The sequence below is a fragment of the Delphinus delphis genome, chromosome 2, assembly GCF_949987515.2.
Source record: "Delphinus delphis chromosome 2, mDelDel1.2, whole genome shotgun sequence".
NCBI classification, from domain to species: domain Eukaryota; kingdom Metazoa; phylum Chordata; class Mammalia; order Artiodactyla; family Delphinidae; genus Delphinus; species Delphinus delphis.
This window is the reverse complement of record NC_082684.1, coordinates 74,472,259-74,474,843: the sequence shown is the minus strand read 5'-3', so window position 1 is coordinate 74,474,843 and position 2,585 is coordinate 74,472,259. Positions and strand designations below refer to the sequence as shown.

General features: G+C 51.2%; 1 protein-coding gene across 1 annotated transcript; it reads left to right on the top strand.

Annotated features, from left to right (window-relative positions):
* The first annotated feature begins 957 nt into the window (after positions 1-957).
* On the top strand, positions 958-1,405 carry IL25 (interleukin 25). The gene is made up of 2 exons (XM_060002011.1): positions 958-966; positions 1,082-1,405. Exons 1-2 carry the CDS (start codon positions 958-960, stop codon positions 1,403-1,405), a joined length of 333 nt encoding a protein of 110 aa, XP_059857994.1.
* The last annotated feature ends 1,180 nt before the right edge of the window (positions 1,406-2,585 follow it).

Sequence of the window (2,585 nt, the reverse complement as noted above, 5' to 3'; positions counted from 1 at the left end):
AAGTGAAACAAGTAGCTTGGATCACTTCCAGCTCTTTCAAGCACGCTGTCCTGGATAGGGGCCAAGATCAAGAGGTCCGCCCCGTGTCAGCCTCTGAGGTTCTGATTGGTCTGGGAGAGACCCAAGGGATCCAGCTCTCCTGGAAGGCTCCCTCAAAGCCTTTTCTGCGGTTGGGGGTTGCTCGGGAACACCAAAAGCCACCCTGGGGTCCACGTGCCAGACCTAAGGCTGGACTCTGCACTAAGGTCGGTGATCAGGAGGACATCTGAGAAGAAAGGGAAGAGAAGAGACAAGACCATGGGTGGAGCAGCAGGGATTGTAGAAACGAGGCCTCTTGGAGAGAGACCAGGATGGTGTTCCCTAATTTTGGGTAACAAGCGAACCAGGGAAATTCCAATAATGCCTGTTCTCAAAGGCATAGAATAGCAGGATACTATTGCTTTGACCCATGCCTGGAAAAGTATAAAGAACAAAGTTTACCCAATAGGTTATCGGGCTTACAATGATGTTAATCACAACTTCTGTGAGTCTAGCATTTAAATCAGCTTTTGAAAACACTTGCAAGTTTTTTGGGGTTTTCAGTTTTTTTTGTTTTTTTTTTGCGGTACGCGGGCCTCTCACTGTTGTGGCCTCTCCCGTTTTGGAGCACAGGATCAGCGGCCGTGGCTCACGGGCCCAGCCGCTCCGCGGCATGTGGGATCTTCCTGGATCAGGGCACGAACCCGTGTACCCTGCATCGGCAGGCAGACTCTCAACCACTGCGCCACCAGGGAAGCCCTTGTTTTGTTTTTTAATCTCAGGTCACACACTCCAAAAGGTAGTGGAAAAAAATTTGAATAAACAAAACAGGTTTGCTGCAGATAAAACCAGGACTCCTAAACTGCTCCAGTCAACCTGCTTCCACAAGGCCCTGCTGTCAGCCAGCGCGGCACCCAGGCTGGGGGAGCAGCATCTGGCATGTACCAAGTGAGTGCGCAGGGGCCTGGCTGGGACGTGCTGAGCAGGGCAGGAGCAGAGATGTGGCTAGGGTGGAGGAAGCTCTCAGGTTTGGGGCTGGGGACCAGATGCGGCATGAATCCAGGAGCTCAGGGAACAGCTGGGGGAGGGGGCACCCGGACTAAGTGGAAGCAGTTTTCTCACTGGCCTTTTCCTACAGGTGGTTGCATTTTTGGCAATGGTCTTGGGAACCCACACCCTCCATTTGCGGCCCCAGAAGGGCTGTACCCACTGGCCCAGCTGCTGCCCCAGCAAAGGACAGAACCCCACTGAGGAGTGGCTGAAGTGCAACACTGTGCTCATGTCTCCCCCAGAGACCACCAGCCTTGCCCACCACCCGGAATCCTGCAAGGCCAGTGAAGACGGACCCCTCAACAGCCGGTCCATCGCCCCCTGGAGATACGAATGAGTTTGCTGGCCCCTGTCCCCTCCCGAACACCTGCTCATGTGCTGGTCAGCGTGTGTGCGAGGGACCAGGGGGGTTCCAGACAATTCCAGCCTACCTGCCCCCTTTTACCTCAGGGAGGTTATCAAGTTTGGGTGTTAGACAAGGCCTAGCTCTGACTCTTCTTGGGTGACCTTGGGCCAATCACTCAAGTGTTCAAAGCTTAGTTTTTTTCATCTGTAAAATGAAATAATAGTCCATAGGCTAATGGTGCAGATCATAGGAAATAAGATATGAAAAATCTGTACTTAGTACAGAAAATGTTGGTTTCTTCCTTTCTTCTTCTTCCTCTACTTCTTCCCCGCCTCCTCTTCCTTCTTCTCCTTCTTCTTCCCCTACAATGGCTGTGTTTTCCTAACTAAAATATCAGAGAATAATGTACAATACAGGCACGAAGAAGCCCGATACCAAATGCTACTGCCCTGAGCCATGAATGGGTTATAATTATACCCTCCCTCTGCTCTGGGGGGCGCAGCTGGGTGGTTGGAGCGCCAGGCTGGTTATCTCTGATCACGAGCAGTCTTATTCTTTTGCTGTGTGCCACACACATAATCCTGTATTTGTGTCATGATGTAAAATAAAATATTAGGAAGCCCTGAAATTGGGACAATTAATAAAAATATTAAAAATTAGTGCCTTAGGGATCCCAAACATATTTCTCTTGCAGTCTTGAGTCCTCACGGGGTGTCTGTGTTCCCACGCTCTGTAAGTCTAGTTCTGGCTTAGCCTTGGCTTTGAGGATGGGTGGAGTAGGTCAGTGGGTAGGGAAGGGTCAGCTTTGATTGAGACTAGATCCAGGGTGGAGACTGTAGGTCACTTTGCTTTGAAGTGGTCTCAGAAGGCTGGCTGCATTCTGGGCTAACTCTAAAGAGGTGGGAGCCCCTTTGGGGAGGCTGGGTACCAGATGGCTGACTCGGCTGGGATCTAGACCCCTGGTTGGGAGGCCGTGAACCCCCGATAACCACTCTGCTGTCCTTCCCCAAAAGCGTGTTCTTTGCAACTCTTGTCCCACAAGCTGTTCCTCAGAAAAAAAAAAAAATGATGACGTCAAGTAAGTGGGGGAAAAACTGCTGCAGGCCCCACTCCTTGGAGGTTCCCAGTGTGCCCAGCACCTTCATGGCAAGAAGTCCACAGAGAAGAAATC